The sequence below is a fragment of the Anas platyrhynchos genome, chromosome 4, assembly GCF_047663525.1.
Source record: "Anas platyrhynchos isolate ZD024472 breed Pekin duck chromosome 4, IASCAAS_PekinDuck_T2T, whole genome shotgun sequence".
NCBI lineage: Eukaryota > Metazoa > Chordata > Aves > Anseriformes > Anatidae > Anas > Anas platyrhynchos.
The window spans coordinates 28,116,676-28,132,916 of NC_092590.1; the positions used below are offsets into that span (position 1 = coordinate 28,116,676).

At 42.6% G+C, this 16,241-nt stretch overlaps 1 protein-coding gene and 2 long non-coding RNA genes across 5 annotated transcripts; 1 reads left to right on the forward strand and 2 right to left on the reverse strand.

The window, feature by feature from the left end:
- Window positions 1–217: 217 nt before the first annotated feature.
- SAP30 (Sin3A associated protein 30) lies at window positions 218–6,741 on the reverse strand. The gene is made up of 4 exons (XM_027456409.3): window positions 6,155–6,741; window positions 5,163–5,285; window positions 2,599–2,697; window positions 218–553 (listed from the first exon to the last, which is right to left on the reverse strand). Exons 1-4 carry the CDS (start codon window positions 6,518–6,520, stop codon window positions 431–433), a joined length of 711 nt encoding a protein of 236 aa, XP_027312210.2. The 5' UTR covers window positions 6,521–6,741; the 3' UTR covers window positions 218–430.
- Window positions 6,742–6,835: 94 nt separating this feature from the next.
- LOC101796904 (uncharacterized) lies at window positions 6,836–14,821 on the forward strand. Of its 3 annotated transcripts, XR_011809015.1 has the most exons (4): window positions 6,836–7,343; window positions 7,436–7,725; window positions 13,402–13,701; window positions 14,199–14,821. It is a non-coding gene; the product is annotated as an uncharacterized lncRNA (long non-coding RNA). The 3 variants fall into 3 exon arrangements; XR_011809016.1 differs by having other exon boundaries at window positions 6,842–7,343; window positions 7,436–7,759; window positions 13,402–14,821; XR_003496904.3 differs by having other exon boundaries at window positions 6,845–7,343; window positions 13,402–14,821.
- On the reverse strand, window positions 10,539–13,674 carry LOC140002440 (uncharacterized). Its single transcript, XR_011809017.1, has 3 exons — window positions 13,546–13,674; window positions 12,103–12,320; window positions 10,539–11,697 (listed from the first exon to the last, which is right to left on the reverse strand). It is a non-coding gene; the product is annotated as an uncharacterized lncRNA (long non-coding RNA).
- Window positions 14,822–16,241: the final 1,420 nt, after the last annotated feature.

Genomic DNA, 16,241 nt, shown 5'->3' on the forward strand with positions numbered 1-16,241 from the left:
TCATTTAAAGCCTTTTACTTTAGGAAAAAGAGCCTATTGCTAAGTCTGCCACTTTTTTTTTTTTTTTTTTGTTAAAGACAGCTTTGCATTATGAGAACTTGAAGTACATTCATAAACGTATTACTGGTAGATTTTAAATGAAAAAAAACATTACATAAGGAATTAAAGCTTAATTATTAAGAACAAGTAACTCACCAAATAAGTTAGACACATCCACTTGAGCAACAGTATAAGTGATATTTATTTAAAATAGTTTGCTGAGGAAGTTTGTTTCATAAGAGATGGTTTTCAAACAAATCAGCAAGGTTATGAAAAATAAAACAGAGAAACTCTCTGGGGAGGAAAAAGTTACAAAGAAAGCTTTTGCATATCAACAAAAACCCTCAGTCTTTTGATTTGCAGCGTGAGTCTCAGTCCCAACCTTTTCTGTCTAGTGAACACCACTATCCATCTTTAGATCTGGTTTGTTCTTGTCATTCTTCACTGAGTAGATGAAATATGTTAAGGTGTCCTTTTCATTCACTGGAATTGTCCTAAAATGGCAGCCAATTATCTACAAAGGAAGAATGCAAGGAAATTAAATAACCACTTTTATATGCAGAAACGGAAGATTCAGATTTAAATAGACTACATTAAAGAATGTTTAAGAGCTTGATCAAAAAGCTTAAAATTAATAGAAGAAACTCTACCTCCCTTCAAAAGTCCTTATTAGTCATACAGAAGTTAGGATAGGAACCATTTTATTGAGAACTCTGAAACAAATACAGCAGATTGTACCCTAATTTCCAAAGTAAAACATGCAGAAAATTGTCAGAAAAAAAAATCAATTCTCACAACAAGCATAGGAATATCATTACATCTATGTAGTCAACGCTTGAATCCTATAGAACGTGTAATGACTACTGAATATCAACAGAACTACAGCACAGAAATTAGGCTACTACTCATTACTCAGGCTGAAGAGGGACCTGTATCATATAGAAAAATGCAAGATCCAATAAAAGAATTTAAGACTGATTATTGAACATTCAGCTCTTCAAAACAGAGCCATCAGGGATAAAAATTCACCATGGTATACATACTAAAATGTCAATTTCTACAGTTTGAATCACTTCTGTAATTCCAGAAGTTTTTTTTTTTTTTTTTCCCCTCTTCATCAAAATGGACTGTCAGCTTTATAAGTACTCAAATTGACTGACTGCCTCAGTCTGTTCTCTGGCTTTTTGCAGAACACTTTTTTAGACTAAAATTAGCAAGAGGAAGGGAGGAGAACAGGACTGCTCTTTGAACTACCACAAGGTATAAGTGTTTAAAACAATTAGCAAGTTAGAAAGCTTTTCAAACCCCTGTCAGAGACAGTTTGACAGAGCCCTTTAACATGGAGTTTTAAGTAACAGCTAGCAGAATGACCACTGTACATTAGGATAGGTTACAAGAAATCATATGGCCTATAAAGTAAGGAAGTTCTGTGGCTATATCTCACAAAGACCAGTAGGTCAGTCAAAGCACATGACAGAAGCTTTGCCTATTCACATGAAGCAGCTCAAGCAGCATATGCTACTGCAAATATCTCATCAGATGCACCTAATACAGACCCTTAGAAATGCCAGATCTACGGGGGAAAAAAAAAATAAAATCACTTGTGCTTTTTCAAATCAGTCCTGCTAATTCAAGAACTAGCTGTACATCAAGAAAAGCAAACTGGATTAAAATTCTTACTCATAGAAGCAGCAGCAGCATTGTTCTTTTACAGCTTGGCCTTGAGATCTCTCACACATTTAAGAACCTTGGCTTTAATCCACACTGCTTTGTAGAGAGATCAACAAAATGCCTGCACTGAAGTACAACTGAGCATTACTGCACAAAACTGAAAAGGTGGCAGCTGTACTTCCCTCCTGAGAGAGACACCAGTGCTTCCACATATTTATATCAGCAGTCTGTAACTGCACCTTAGCAGTGTGGAAGAGTTCCTTTAAAACTGCACTCCCATACAGTAAAGATACATATGGCTGTAGTCACTGCTTCATCACTTTTAGAAATATTACTGAGAAAAAATAATTTCATGACATTCCATTCTGCGATAACAGAATTGTTTTTAATTGATAGAAATTAATGATCAATTGAAATCTGTTTTTCATGTTTCTGTACTTTCAACACATCAACATATGTCTATATTAACTAGGGTTTTAAAGCTAAACTTGAACCTTACTAGAATTTCATTGCTACCTCAGTTCCCAGCTATCATCAGCAGGACTCTTAAGCTGAAGGTGTGACTGCTACACAGGCTACAAATCCACAATTCTACGATATTCAGAGAGACGCAGATCACCTTACCATTCAGCTCAGCACTTTGTGTTTTTAAGCAGCATACATTCCTTCTCAAAGTTAACAGTCCCTCCTCTGGAAATAACTTCTACTTTTGATTTACTTGGCTCAGGAGCTGTGGCCAATGAAGGAAGCTAGATAAGCTGCTCCTTTTTGTTCTCATAAAATCCAGATTACACATGCACTTTATGCAAGGATCATATTGTATACAGAAGAAACACACATGCCATAGCAAGTTGCATTCTCTATTATGGAACAAACACTCATACGTACTTCAACAAGCTGTGCTTTGTTAAGTCCTGGTCTGGTCTGTAGCTTGAAGTGTCTTTTGTACCTTCGAAGTGTGTTTACTTGTAACTGATATAAATCAACCTAGAAGAAAATGAGGGAAGGGGAAGAAAGCAATCTAATGTAACTGATAAGGTTTCACTTATTAATAGCTTGCCTCTCAACATTTTAGGATCTCACGCATACAAAAGCATAGATCTTTGGAGCTGACAGTCTTATTTTGACAAAAAAAAACAAAACAAAACAAAAAACAAACAGAACTCCACCCCACACCTTCAAACAGAAAGAAAAACACTCCAGTTCAGTTTAAGAGCAGTTTACTGTTAGTGAACATGGCTCTTCCTCCTGTTAGCAGCAGACAATATTTGGAACTCACTACTGTACTTCAGTATTTTCTTTTTTTTTTTTCCCCTGTTTGTTCCCAGTTTTGAGCATGCTTGCACAAAGGCCAGTAACAAATTTCATATAATATCTGATTCAAAGGATGCTTCTGTATTGTGATTCCAGCCATCAGATTTTACACAGGTTACATGCAAGACATAGCACAGCTGTACCATGAGACAGCATGCATTAGAACCAAGAAAATGTATTGAGTACAAAGTTCTCTGGCTTTAGGTGAGAGAAGGAAACATCTGCTCCTGGTCTCCAAACATATCCCTGCTACATAAGCACAACATAGGAGGTACGTGCACAGGCATAGTTACCCAAAACTATTTTTCAGTGTGAGTTGACAGTTGAGAGAATTGCACAAGCTCCTTTTAGGGATATAAATACACAACCTCAACCCAGTACTCCCTTGGTTTTAAATCCCACAAACGCTGATCAACAGTCACTTCTCCCACCAACAGCTTACCCTCCTGGACAATGCAAAAGAAAGTGAAATCAAAAGACTGAGGAGGAAAGTAAACTGACAAAACAGGCTGAATGAGAAGTTCTGTTAGGTCAGTTGCTATTGCAGCAGTGTTTTCCAAACTTCCTGCACTAAAGATCAGTTAAGGCATTCATTTCTACTTTAAAGCCATTTAGCAATCTCAACGATAGAGTATTTTGTGATTTTGGGTAACAACAGTGCTAGTGCCTACTTGGTAACCTGGCCAGATGTGATGCAATGTTTCCTTATGTGCAGGAGGACGGGCATCCCCTGGTACTTAAGCCATACAGTGGAAGCCTAGTCCTCTCGGTAAGAATCACTAATATCTAGTGATGGTCATAACTGGGGTGGAAATTGGAAGGCCCTGCAGGTGCTCAGAATATTTTTTTTTCCCCTTAGTAAACTGGATAGCAATTGAAAATAGAAGTGGTCAAGGGCCAACAGGCACGAAAGGTGTATAGTAACCACATGGGAAGTGCACACTGCTGTTGTCCAAATGGCTAGCTGAAACGCCTCAAAAGTACTACCCTGGCAGCTTTTTTTCCTGCAGTAGTGCCATTAAAAATACACTTGCTTTTTTGTTCTAGAGATATCCATCAGTTGTGTCATACTTTATTATTCTTGTCTGGGAAAACAAAACAGGCTCGCTGAAGAGCTGCAATTACCTCTCTGCCAGACAGCTACCTAAAGCCACACAGAATATTAGGTTTAAAGAGAACTTTCACAGAAGCGATCCAACATGTTTACCGACAAAAGACACAGTCCAGCATCGAACTACTTCCAATCCCCTAAAATCCTCTTAGTCAGAGCCTTCAAACTGGAGCCATGTGCCTTCAGGCAGGGATTCTTGTACAAAGTTTCATCACTTATATTGCTGATTTCTGCAGATGCTGACCATAAGGATGCCATTAAATTAACACTTACGGAGCAATTTCGAAAGAACACTTTAAAAATCCCTCTTGGAGGAGACCAGGTAGGCTCTGCTCAAAATTAACACATGGGCTGTAGCAGAAATAATCCAGAGCACGTGTAGGAAGAAGAGAGCCCTAGGTGCATTCTCTCCCATTATATTATTGGAAAAGGTTTGAGAGCTGTGGATCACTTTCATAATGGGTGATGTTTCACTGGTCTGTAGTGCAGAAAGCAAGCAGGAGAAGTGCCATCTTTCTCAGCTTATTTTGAGTACAGCTCCCTGAACATCGCTTCCCCCAGCAAGGGCTAAACACAAAGAGCTATGACTAAATTTTCCATTAGTCTAAGGTAACAGGGTAACTGCTAGAACCATCTGCAACACATTTTGCAGGACAGGAAAGGATTAGAGGGATGGGGCAGTGAAACATTTATATCTCAAGACTTACATGCAATTCCCTTCAACCCCTGCAAAGAGAGGTCTTGCTAATAAGTAGCAAAGCACAACTTTCAGTAGGACTGTGGAAACAAATCACTAAAGAAGAAAGCTGGAAGCAGCAGTTGTCTGAGAGAACTAGCACACACTTTAAAACATTCTAGAAAGTCTCGTTCATTTTGTTCTGCACAACTAACGGAGCAAATCAGGAGTCAGCCTTTTCCCCACTCCCCAAACTAAAGCTGTAAGAGTGGGAAAGCAGCTCTGCGCAGACTCAGCAGTAGGTAAGAGCAAGCTTCGCATAACTATTAGAAAGAGCAACTGTTTGACTACCTCTGGAGTGTCGATGTCTTGCACTGGTGAGTCACCATCATCATCACTGCCTTTCCTCTTTCTTCTATTCCTCACGCTCTGAATTAAGTTTTTGTGGAAGTCACAGATATAAAGATGTCTCGCCTAAAAGAGCAACATCGCAGCTTTCAATCACCTCCGCGGAAACACCTCCCGGGCGTCCGACCCAAACAAACGCGCACACGGCGCTACCCTCTCGGCCGGCCCGCTGGCAGGGCGCAGGGAGCTTCCCCAGCCGGCCCCGCCAGGGCAGGAGGTGCCAGGAGGTGCCGGGAGGTGCCGTGCCGCAGAGCCCTGCCGCCGGCTGGGCCGGGGAGCGGCGAGGCGCTGCAATGGGCTGGCGCGGCGCGGGGAGCGCGGCACAGACACGTACAGCCCGCCCTCCGGCTCGGGGATCGCGAAGCAAACAAGCAAGGAAAAAAAAAAAAAGAGGAGAGAGAGAGAGAGAAGCCAGCAGGAAAAGCCGCCTCACGCTGTTTGGAGGACAAAAATCCGCCTCTCGCCCCACGCATCCCCCCCTTCCCCGGGCTCCCGCCGCCGCCAAGGTCACGCAGCTTTACCCCCAGCTCCCCTCTGTAGGGCCGCGCTGGCTCCGCCGGGGCTCCCCACGCGTGGGGCCGGGGCCGGGGCCGCGCCCGATGGCTGCCAGGCGGCGGGGCGCGGGGGGAGCCGTGCGGGTGACGGGACGAGGCGGGGCGGCCGCAGCCCCGAGCTAAGTAACGGGGCTGGGGCAGCGCCGGGCACCCCGGCAAAGTCCGGCACGAGGAAATTAAAAGAAAAAAAAAAACAAAACAAAAAAGAGCGGGGTGAGACGAGGCTGCCACGCCGCCGGGGGAAAGAGTTAAAAAAAAAAAAAAAAGGAATGGGAAAGGAAATTACTAATAAAAAAGGCAGAAGTTTAGGGAGGGCAGCGAGCTGCTGGGGGTCGGGGAGAGCGGCCGGGCTCGCCCCGGTGCCGCCGGCCCGTGACTCACGCTCTTGTCCAGCTCGATCTTGACCTTCTTCTGCGAGATGCTCTTCTGGATCCGCTTGCTGAAGCTGGCGTTGCCGGCGGCGCGGCCGCAGCGCTCGCCCTCCTCCCGCAGGCAGCACAGCTGCCCGGCCCCGGGGCCGCCGGCACCGGCAGCACCCGCCGAGCCCACGGCGGCACCGGCACCGGCTCCGCCACCGGCTCCGGCCCCGGCCCCGGCAGCGGCGGCCGAGCCCGGAGCCAGCCCCGGCGGCGCTGGCGGCGGTGGCGGCAGCTCGGCGGCGGAGCCCGCGCTGCCCAGCGGGGCGGCGGCGGCGGCGGCGGGGTCGGCCCCCCGCGGGGTCACCTCCTCGGGGGCGAAGCCGTTCATGCCCGGCGCCAGCCCCGCGGCGGGGCGCTCCCGTTCCCCCGCCGCCGTTTCCCGGCCGGTGCCGCCCGAGTCGCCGAAGCCCCCCGCGGCTACCGGAGCGTCGGCGTCGCCCCGCGGGTCGCCCCACTTCCTCCTTCCCCCTCCGTCATGTGGGGACTCTTCAGCTGTTTCCTATGTAACAACAGCAACCTGCCCGCCGCCGCGCGCCGCCCTCCGCCGCGCGGGGCGCCACGGGAAACGCAGTCCCGCCGCCCGCAGCCCCCGCCGCGCGGCCACGGGCGGGGAGACTACAAGTCCCGGCGTGCCCCGCGGCGGGACGGGGGCCGGCCATTTTGCCGAGGCGCCGAGCGCGCTGGCCGCGGCCCGCCCTCTCTCCCCCGGGCGTCCCCCTCCTCTCCGCCCGCCGCCGGGAGGCCGGGCCCGCCGTGCTGGGGCGGCGGCGGCGGCTCGGCCCCGCTCTTAAAAGGCCGCGCTCCCTTCCCCCGCTGCTGCCGGGCGCTCCTCCCCGGCCGCGCGGCCGTTGGGATTTGAAATGCGGGCGGCGGTTGCAGGCCGCGGGGGGCCGGAGGCGGGGAGTGAGGAGCGAGGGGTGGCGGCGCCCCCCGGCGCTGCTCCCGGCTCGGTTTCTCTTCCCCCGGAGGCTCGCGTTGGGTGCCCGGGCGGCGCGGAGCGAGGAGGCCTTTGTTAGGGCTGCCCGGCGGCACGCGTGGTCCCGCAGCGCGGGGCTGCGAGGACAAAGGCAGCGCGGGGCAAGTTGCGAGTCCGGGCGGTGAAATGGTCCCTCTGTGAATAAAGGCGGCTCTGACAACCAAAAACACCTCAGGTTCCTGTAGCGCTCTCAGTAACGCTGAACCTTGCCCTGCACAACGCTAGCTCAACGCTGCAAACAGTGACAAAAGTGTTTTTGCTTTCCAGACTTCACCAAACCGCACGAGGGGCGCTGACGCGAGGCCATTTAACAGTTCAGCTGGCGGCAGCGCGGTGACAGAGGCGGCCAACTTTGACCTGCTTCCATTCAAAGCGCACGCACCGGCCAGCGAGGCTCCGCTGTGCTTTGGAGCCGCGGCGGGCATTCCCTGAGATCCCCGAAGCGGCAGCGGGGCCGGCCGTACGCGGGGCGCGGTGACTTAATCGCGGAAACACGCGGCCCTATCAGTTACGGCGCGTTCTCAGCGTGCAGAAAGGAGCAGAAGAGTAGCGGGGAGGTCAGTGAATGATTTGAGAAGACACAGATCCGGCGTAAGCCAAAGTTCTGCGCGAGCCAGGGAACATGATTATACCGCAGTTTCAGTTTGTGCTGCAGATGGTTTTTTAATCTGATTACATAACTCGGTATTAGAGAGTAAGGGCAGGTCCCGCTGACGCTCCCAACAGTTGTAATTGAATGAAGGATACAGTAACTGAAGTTAGGCTGAGTTTAAAGTAACAGGCAACAGTTACACAAAAGGCATGTTTCAGTGATTACAGGGAGGAATTGGATAAGGGTTGGAAAAAATATCAAACCCTCTTTTGTTATCAACCAGGCTGAAGACTAAACGAAGCATCTGGGTTTAATTCCGCATTCTGCCACTGTATAATCTCAGAGAACAGACGTTTAACTCACTTGTAAGGGTTCCTGTGATTTGACCGTTTCAAACATCGTAATGATGTTAACATTAAAACAAAACAAAGAAAAGGAAAAAAAAAAAAAAGTGGGAGGATGTACCTAAAGAAGGACATAGGAAGCACATGCTGGGAAAACTGGGCCAAGGGTGAGTTCCAGGAATTTTTCAGAGGAAATCTGGGTCACAAATAGCAATTTCTAGAATCTGACACTGTCTCTTTTGAGATTCACTTAATTTCTTCAGATGGTTTTGACCTTACAGGGAGCATAAAATACATCAATCTACATACGCTATGATTTGGTAAAACAAGGATCATGCATACATTTGTCTGATCCTGCTTGTATAGTTTGTGAGCAACTAAAAGCCCGATTGTTACTCAGCCATGCTCGCCAATATGTTAATTTATAAGCTGAATTTCAATAGAGTAGTATCATAGTTTCATGATTAGATCATGATAAGACTGTAGTGGGGCTGAGAAACACAGTTCTGCTTCTGCTGTAAGCTGCTCTTTTTCACACCTGTGCCCTGTCCTTCTTTGTGCCTGTAAAAGCATTTAGAAGACTCCACAGCAAACTAGATTGGGTTACAGCTAGACCAGGAAAAGAAAGTCAGTTAAGTTTAACCCCGATCTGCTTGACTGTTCAGTTGCATGATCATGTCCCAGCACAAAGGAAGATCCAATGGAAGGGAGAGGACTGTGTGACTGATGCAGGAACAGGGAAGGACCTTCTCCTTCCATATGAATGTCTGCTTAGAGATATCCCATCCCTTTTAATCTTGTATCATATGTGGGATCAAAAAATGCGAAAAGCTTGGGCATTGTGAAATAAATAATAATAATAATAATAATAATAATAATAATAATAATAATAATAATAATAATAATAAGTTGTTGCAGAGGGACTCTGCTAGATTGTATATTGTCCAAAGTTATGATTTTTGAACATTAAGCTCTCGTAGTGTTTCGTAGAAGTATTCAGACTTAACTAGAGCATGTATAGTGAGAAATTTTAAATAAATATCAAGACACGCAGTATTGCAACAATATGCTGATAAGAGTAAAACCTCAAAAATTGAAACAGTTAAAAGACAGTGGCAGTTCCAAAGCTGCAGCTCTCGGTATGAGATTCTACCAGCATTTATGGGCTGAATCTATGCCCATCGTGGATGCCTGAAGCAAAATATGGCTGACACATAAGCAGTACAGAGAAGGAACAGGAGCTGCTGCATCTTGAGAAGGGTGCCCAAATTCGTAGCTCACAGGCTCTGAACTCAGCAGGACTCAGGGACCAGTCCTAGCTCTAAGGAGGTCCAGGCGCAAGTATGAGCTGAGCAGCTTATGCCTGTTTGAGATGCCACATGTCCCAGCTCCTGCCAGCTTCTGACTGATGTGTTTTGTAATTTGAGAGGGCAGAACGATAATTGGCCACATCACCTTGGACATATTACAAGCACATTGTAAACGTATTATTAGTAATCTTGGAAAGGAAATGTGTTTTGTAACTGTATATACACCTTCACATGATAAGGTTCACTGGGGATGACTACTCCCTTCCCCATTAGGTGCCATTCACCTCAAGTCTCAGTGTAGTCTAGTACACTTGTGTGCTGCACCTCAAGTTATCCTGATAGCAAATAGAGTAATACAGAAAGTGATTGGCATTAGTTTTTCACATCACATGTATGTTTTGTTGTGGACTGTTAACTGCTTCAATTCAAAATAGATCCTTGTAAAGTGCTTTAAATATTCTGCAAATTCTACCACGTCCCCTGATGTTTTTGATGAAAGAGCAACCAGCTCAACAGGAATCCACTGGCTGTGCATCAGAGATCATGGAAATAGTTGAAAGTTTGTGTTTTAACTGCTTTATTAGAGATTGAATTCTTTTTGTTGCTGTAAATTTTGTATAGAACAGCAACTAAATCTGTCATTCCTTAACAGAAATGAGTTGCATCCTTTTTGTTGTGCTCTTCTTTCTCAGATTTTTGATTTTCTGATTTTTCCTCTCCCACTCCAGCACCCACTAACTGTGCTATTGCCTGTCGCTCTGCCTCCCATTCATTGTTCAGCTCCATGTAAGCATAGAGCCTAAAACACAGGAACACTGGATTTACTTACAAACTATTTCTTTACTTCATGTTTTACACTGGTTATGCTGTAACTTTGTTTGGATACTTAATTGTATAACAAAATCTGCATTAGCACACAGAGTTTATCGTATGAGAATCAAGTGAGATGGTAAGAGAGAAAATCATACCTTTAGCCAAGAGAGCTAAATTGGTGCAAAACTGGTATTTCCAGGTCTTGGCGTAAGCCAGTGGAAGCCAATAGCCAATGTTCCTTTTTAAGCATTCTACTTTGTAAAATGGAAATTAAGGGTGTATAAGAGTTTATGTAATGTGTGCTTTTATTAGACTTAAAGTAGTAAATAGGGTCCAAAAATAAATGTTGTATTTTAAGAATAATCTAGGTGTTACGGGATTAAAACTGATAAGCCCGTGTACTGTAAAGGCTTTAAAGATTTGTAATACATGCCCCTTAACTGTTTGTACCAACTCACATTTGCAATAGACATTAGTTGGGCATCAGAGGACCTTCTATTAAAAGGCTTTGTTTTCACGTGCAAAAATATATGTGTCAGCACGGAAAAATAAGATGTTCTTTGTTGAATATACATGCCAGGAATTATTTGCTGGGAGGACTGAAATAATGAAGTACGTTACATACTTTTTGTTTGTAAAGTATATGTAGATGCAGCTTAAAGAAGATACTTCAGCTGCACACAAGCAAACACAGAGCCTACCTTCAGCTTTGTGCTGAGGTATGTATTAGGTTTCAATAATCATTCTTCTCACAAGCCCCCATTCAGCAAAGTTAAAAGTGCACATTCATCTGTGTCAGAGTCACTGTGTCACTGCTCAGTTATCCATCCTGGCTACTTTGATTAACATTTTGTTTCATATTATGACTGCTTGTAATCACGCAGTGAGAAATAAAAGTCTAACAAAAACAGCATTAGTGCTTCTCTGAAATGTAATACAACAAAAAAAGTATCACCTCTAGAAATTTTGTTTAGTAATGCAACAAAAAATTCAGCTATGAATAATAGATCAACACTTGTGTATTGTAAGAGTTATTTTTAATCCCTTGAAAAGAAATTAAAAGCTGAGTCAGCTCTCTTGATACTACAGAAAAGAGCACTCAGTACTCGTTGCTACCATCTTACATTCTGTGAAACAATTTCTCAGTTACATAAAGAACATGTGTTTGACATGTTCTTTAATCCCTTTTTGTTTTGAATAATGCACATTACACAATTTTTGTATTTTTTTAATAGGTTCCTAGAAACTACAAGGCTCCTTTACACCATCTGCTCCTTTATACCTCTTCTGATATGGGCTCTTTTTACAGAAAGGAAAGTGGGAAACATTCATGGCCCTGTAGCCTGTTGCAGTATCCTCATCTTTGCAGTACAGTTATAAGCATCTCTAGGTCTGACTTCACTCTTGCTGAAGTTAACAGCAGCCACGAAGTGCCCCTGGAGAGCAGGTGAACACTTCATCCACCTAAATCTACAATGCATGGATTAGAAATTCTTTAGAGGATAATTATTTGGTCTCAAGTCAGTAAAAACTAGAGTCTGGTGCTAGTAACAGATACTTTTATGAAATAAAATGAGCAAAATTACATGTGGCTTTGGGGTTTAATTGTTTCTCTGACTTCCTGCAGAGCTCATTCTGTGTCAGAGATACAGGCTGACACTCCAACAAACTGAAGTGCAATGACTGTTTTGAATGAGACTTGTTTTTAGCTAACGTTGCTTGAAAACAAATCCTTAACTGGGAAATATTATGAGGAAAAGATCTGATGCAACGTTTTACAGAATTTTTCACGAAACATGACCAAGGAGCAGAATTTATTATTGCAGTTGCAAAGCACACAGGGTACCGTGTTTCCCACATTTCTATAGTACTTACTGTCATCGATCGTTCAGTATATAGCGGTTGATCAAAAGCATCACTTCTTCCTTAGAAATCACCAGATTGTGCTTTTCCTGCTTCATCTTTAATGCTCTCAAAATCTCAGTTCTCTTGGAAGATAATGTTAGAGTCTCAGCTTCTCAGCTTTCGTACTGATAAAGCTTCCAATCTTTACAGTTGTAAAGATAAGTTTGTAATCAGGTCAAGGACATACTCTAAAGCAAAGAATACAAAGAAAAACAGACTCCCACCCTTTAGTTTCAACATTATCATGCTTAAACAGATATTATGGCTTTCTATCATCTAAGTGTTTGGTTGTTAATGTTTATTAACATTATAAACACAAATGATGAGACCTGATTTCGCTATTACAGCTATCCACAGGCACTATAAGATCCTTAACTCTCTCCACAAGTGAGTGGGACAAAATTTTAGATGTTCTCATCATAATTTATGTCAGAAAAGTTATAAAGTACTTTTCTTTTTTCTTTTTTTTTTTTTTTAACTGCTGGAAAAAGTGAATGGGGATTGTATGCTTTTAATATTTGTACACATTACAATAATTTTTAAAAATAAATGCTAATTATTAATATAAAACACAGCAACAAAAATTGCACAAATCAAGCCAATGAACTGCAGCATGTTTGATCCAGCAGTAATAAGCCTTGCATCAAAATGGATTATTTCAAAGGTTTACACTGAAGTCGAGTTTACAGATTTTAAGGATTGTTCCTTTAATTAAAAAAAAAAGAGGGAGGCATGGTTCAAGCTGCAATTTAGTTTCTCAATGGCACTGAATAAGAAGTTGTTCAGTTTCAAAGAACAGCATTTGAAATCTTATTTATTTTTTTCAAATGCATAACTGCACTTCCGTCTTTCTTTTTTTTTGTTTGTAGTAGGGCTTTAGTCCTGCCAGTAATTACAGAGGGTTTCTAATTAGCCTCACGCACTAAATAATGAGGATTAATCACAGAACCAAGGATATATTACAGAACATCCCTAATACTTTTTCCACAGGAGTTGGTCTGTTGAGTAGAAGCTTTAGGTTTTGACTGTTATTATAGGCAGATGCATTTTCTAGTAGCACAAAAGCTCTGAAATATCCTTTCCTGTTACCGTAACACACTTAACATAATGGTACAGTGCAGGGTATACAAAGGGGTCTTCTAGAGAAATGGTAATTTTATGTCATCAGCTGATGGAAAATCACACAGGATCCATGACTAAAAATGAGACTAATCATTGAATCAACAATTTCAAATTTTCCTAGGTATTTTTATTTCTTTTTTTCAACAGATTACCTGTGTATCCTGTGATCATTTCCATGACCCATGACAGCACTATTTGCCAGCAATAACAGAGAAGAGAAAATGATTTTACCATGGCAACGTCTACATTAGCAACAGCACAGTAAGAATATATTTGGAGAGTGAAACTCACATACACTTGGGAGGCTTTACTTCAGACTACTTTATTTCCCCAAGCCAGATGTCAACGACGTGTGTTCCTGCAACACATCTTTCACTGTGGTTTCATCCAAAAGTTATCTTCATTTGCTTGTGCTTTTACTTCTCTGAAATACAAAGGAAAAACACGGTAAGTAAAATCCCATTGGGAGACTCCCTTTAACAGAGTATTTTTGTCCTGAACTAATAAGTTAATTCATGAAGATGGACTCACAGCTGCACTCCCTGGGTCAAAAATGAAACCTGGTGTGACTTTCATACCAGCATGTACTTTGTGTGACCAAAACGTGAGACATTTAAGTTCATCTACTACCTGGACACAACATCCATGCATATGAGTATTACAGTTCTTAGGTATCAAGCTGTTTGCAGCCAAATCTACTTCCCTTTGGCCATGGGAGAGAGGATACAGATTCTCCCTTTCTCTTGTGGCCTGTGGTACACAGTGTTGTCAACTTACCATTTTCTTTTTCTTTCCTAAAAGATTTAAGAATAGCAGTTACACAGGAAAAAGCTTTTGCTGTCAGGTTCGGTTTGCTTTCAAGTTTCTAGCCCTCATGACTGCAGAAAAAAATAGTCCCAGAAAATGGAAAAGGTATAAACAAAACACTCTGATTCATTCTGTAGGATTTTCAACAATTGCAAATCATCATCAGTTGCCACATGCTTCATTTTGGCAGCAACAAGCACCAGTGGCTAGCCTCACACAACTACTTATGCTATTCAAGAGCTGGACTGTGATTACAATTCTTCAAAACAGTTTTCTGGATGTCACACCTTCACGGACAGGCATAATCCGACCCGTTGTCTTACCGTACAGAAGGAAAAACATCCTGGAACTACGTCCTCCAGTTTCTAAATAATGCAGCATTTGTATAATACTTACATTTTACTTAAGAGTAAGTCTCGTATACATTTCAGATAAAGTACTGGTGTTTATGAAGGCTGGAAGAGTTCTGGGGGTGGAGGCAGAGGGAACTTGTTTTTTCTTTTTTACCCATTTAAGCCAATTCAGTAGTGTAAGTTACAACTAATCACATTTTAAAGTCCCTCTGCACTGCCTGTGAAACCATCTAATGGATGAACAAGGGCAAATGACTATTTTCTTCTCGTATCTGTAACAAGGGATTAACAATATAGTGAAATAGAAGGTCTATTATGATCTACAGGAGAAAAGCGTCACATGAGTATTAGTTTGTAAATAAGAAAGGAAATGAAATTTAGAATAAAATTACGACTGAAAAAGTTCAGTTCAGTATAACAATTATTGTAACCAGGAACAGCTGGTGTTCCTAATATTATCTGCATTAGCACCAAGAGAGATTTGTTGTGTTTATTTCCTATCATATGACCACTTCAGTTTCACTCTCTGCTCTGCAGCTGTCCCTGGTAGTGTCTAATATAGGCTGTCTTTGTTTTAAATATTTGGTACACAGCACAAAGTCAAAACAAGTTACTGAACTCAGACTAAAACAGCCTGGTGTAACAAGGCCTCTGTTTGCCTACTAGCTGCTTAACTGGTTATGCAGGCTTTACAATAGCATGTACAATAAAACTAATGTTTAGACAGTAAATAATTTCATTTTTGTAAAATAGATATCATGTCCATGTTACACAACTGAAAAAAGGGGAAAAGCTCTAACACATTACTTTAAAACTAAGTCTTTAAGATATGGACAGGAACTCCAGTTCCGAGAACTTCTGGGCAGCTGCACTGCTACATATGTTTTTGTCAAAGTACAAAGAAAGTAAATGCTGATAAGTGGAACACTACAGCAAGCTGAGCTTTGTTTGGAACTTCACTAAGCAGTAGTTTAGGCAGTTCTAGATATTACTTTTAATCCTACAGCTGTTACCATCTATTTAGTATGAGACCCTCATATTGAATAGGCCCAAAACCAGAGCTGCTGTCTGTACACTTTTTAACTCACATTAAAAAGGGAGTTTTAAAGTGTTGACCTTTATTGAAATGCTATTCATGTCTTGGATTTTAATCTTTTTTTTTTTTTTTTTCTATACAAAAAAATGCTGATACTCTAAAGCTAAATTCACTTTTTCTTTCAATATCTTTCATTGCTACTAGTGAAGTTTGGTGACATTAAAAACGAGAGTGGCTTTAACTCACTTTCATTATTCATCCGGTAAACAGTGATTTCTCAAGTCCATAAGAGGGGGACCATTTCAGTTGCAGACTGCAATTAATCAAGAACGATTACTTTTCAATTTCGCTGCCATTAATGCTACATTATCGTATATTCAATACAGGCATTCAGGTAATAGCAGAGTCTCTGGGGAGCCACTTTATCCAAATGAATGAATTAAAACTAACTGATGTTGTCACCATATAATAGACTTGGATCAGAATAAAAGTTTGGTCTGAGTTAAGGTCTTGCAACTGTAGTTTGCAGCTCCCCCATCTGAACCATACCTGTCCCAAATGCAACGGATCTGTTGACTGAGGTTTTAATTAAGATTCAAATAGAAGGTCTTCATTCCTTTATTCACAATAAGAACCGCATATATTCAGAAACCTGAACACGCTGGTCACAGAAAACAAGAGATACGGTATGTTGTAAAGCATTAACAATAATTGCTCACTTTTGTTCATTTTTGCTCATTTTGTCATTTCATAACACACTTTTCTTTAAACCAGTTTCTCAGCTCTGTAAC